We start from the raw sequence: 2,245 nt of genomic DNA, 5'->3' as shown, positions 1-2,245 counted from the left end.
GTTGTTTTGGGGGGGCCCTGCTGCAGAGATCACCCTGGTTCAGGGGGATTCCAGAGCCAGTGGGGTGTGGGTTGTTTAAGGGGTACCTGCTGCAGAGATCACCCTGGTTCAGGGGGTTCCAGAGCCCCCCGGGTTTGTGTCCCTGTGATTCCAGCAGAGCAGGAGCTCCTGGGGCAACCCTGGGAATGCTGTGTCACAGCCCAGGGTGAGGGCACCAGGAATGGCTTCCCACTGCCAGAGGGATTTTGGGAAGGAATTCCTCCCTGGAAGGATGGTGAAGGGCTGGGCTGGAATTCCCAGGGAAGCTGTGGCTGCCCCTGCATCCCTTGGGAGTGCCCAAGGCCCAGCTGGAGCAGGTTGGGATGGTGGGAGGTGGAACCACACGGTCATTCCCGCCCAAACCATTCCATGGCTCCGTGAATTTGATCAAGGGTTTCTCTTGCCCCTCCGAAGGTCCAAGCCCGACATCAAGATGGAGCCCAGTGCTGGCAGGCCCATGGATTACCAGGTGGGTGACAACGGGGGGGGACCCTTTCCCAGGGAACAACTCCGTGCTGGGCTCCCACAGAACTTCCCAGGAGCTGGAATTCAGACGGTGGAGTGACAAACCCAAGATTGGGTTTATGAGCTGGGCGGGTTCTCCCACGTGATGTGGAGCCCAATGAAGCCCAAATTAAGCTCTTCCAGTCTCTCCCTGGAGCAGCCTGGGATGGTGGAAGGTGTCCCAGCCCGTGGCAGGGAATTGGGTGACCCTCAGGGTCCCTTCCAGCCCCACCCACCCGCTCCGGGATTCTGTGATCCCATTGTTTGGTCCCACTGGCCGAGCTCTGATCCCACAGCTCGGATAAATCCACGTGGTTCCCACCTGGCTCGAAGCCCCCGCTCTCTGGGGCTGAGACAACAGGGAATTCCCGGGATCTCCTGCATTCCACACCCCCCTGGGATGTGCCTGAGCAGCCCTGGTGTCCCTGGGATTCCCCGAATCCGGGAAAACGCCTCCAAAGGAGGGGCAGGGAGAGGAATCCCGGCCCTGCCGGTGCCAGGGGGAGGTGAAGGTGCCCCCAAACTCCCCGTCCCCAGGTCAGTGTGACCATCATCGAGGCCCGGCAGCTCGTGGGGCTCAACATGGACCCCGTGGTGTGCGTGGAGGTGGGAGAGGAGAAGAAGTTCACGTCCATGAAGGAGTCCACAAACTGCCCCTACTACAACGAGGTGGGTCTGGGCTTGGGGGGGCAATTCCAGGGCTGCTCTGCCCTGGGGGAAGGGGCGTCTCCCATCCCCTGGCGCTGCTTTGGGCTTTGTCCAGGTATCCCACATGGATCAGGGGTGGGAGTCCTGGAAAACATGGAAAATCCCGGAGTTTGCCATTAACTTCCAAAGCACTTTTGGATTTCCCGTCGTCTCCTGGGAGAGCTGATGAGCTCCAGCTTTTCCTTTGCGCTCTGGAAGTTCTCCTTGGGATCCAGAGCTGTAAAATGGTTTTGATGTTTCTCCAAATTAACTCCACACCTTCCATGTGATTAATTCCCGGACTTTCCATTGGAATTCCACACTTTGGGATTGTTTAGGTGTCCCTTCACAGGGAAGGATTCCTTCCCAATATCCCATCAACCCTGTGGCAGTGGGAAGCCGTTCCCTCCTTGTCCTGTCATTCCATACCCTCTCCAGCTCTCCTGGAGCCCCTTCCAGTGCCAGGAGGTGGAATCCGGGTGGAATTTGGAGCCTTCGGGGTTCACGGGAGGTGCCCCTGGGGTCACCTGGGATGGATTATCTGAATTATCCTCGGATTTTCCAAGGGTTTAGTGCTTCCCTCAGCCCTCCCTGGGGTCCAGAGGTCGGTGCTGGGGTCCCAGGGGCGCATCCCGGGTGCTGCTGGGGCTTTTCCCAGGGTTTTCCGACCCCAGGGATCCCCCCCCGGCTCCTCCCTGACGGCTCCTCCTTCCCTTCCAGTACTTTGTCTTCGACTTCCACGTCCCCCCCGACGTCATGTTCGACAAGATCATCAAGCTGTCCGTGAGTCAGAGCCGTTCCCTCAGCCTTTTCCTGGGATTTGGGGAGAAAACGGCCCTTTTTGGGATGGATTTGAGCTCCTTGGTGGGAGATTCCCAACAGGAACCGAGGGGTTCATTCCCACAGCCCCCCCCCAGCTGGAAGAACCCCCTGTCCTTGCTTCCCTCAAATCCTGGATCCATCCAGCTCCTTCCCTCAAATCCTGGATCCATCCAACCTCATCCTGTAAATCCTG

The 2,245-nt window shown here is 58.8% G+C and overlaps 1 protein-coding gene across 1 annotated transcript in view; it reads left to right on the top strand.

Moving 5' to 3' along the window:
* Positions 1-453: 453 nt before the first annotated feature.
* Positions 454-2,245, top strand: part of LOC113981002 (otoferlin-like) — a gene marked incomplete at both ends in the record, with an annotated part of 24,039 nt that continues 22,247 nt past the window's right edge. The window contains 3 exons of the mRNA XM_027708234.1: positions 454-508; positions 1,081-1,212; positions 1,951-2,013. Coding sequence (XP_027564035.1) covers positions 454-508; positions 1,081-1,212; positions 1,951-2,013 — 250 coding nt within the window. The remainder of the gene's footprint in view (positions 509-1,080; positions 1,213-1,950; positions 2,014-2,245) is intronic.

The sequence above is a fragment of the Neopelma chrysocephalum genome, unplaced genomic scaffold, assembly GCF_003984885.1.
Source record: "Neopelma chrysocephalum unplaced genomic scaffold, ASM398488v2 Primary Assembly neopelma1_95809, whole genome shotgun sequence".
Taxonomy (NCBI): Eukaryota; Metazoa; Chordata; class Aves; order Passeriformes; family Pipridae; genus Neopelma; species Neopelma chrysocephalum.
Note: the sequence above shows the minus strand (reverse complement) of the source record. Positions and strands in the feature narration are given on the sequence as shown.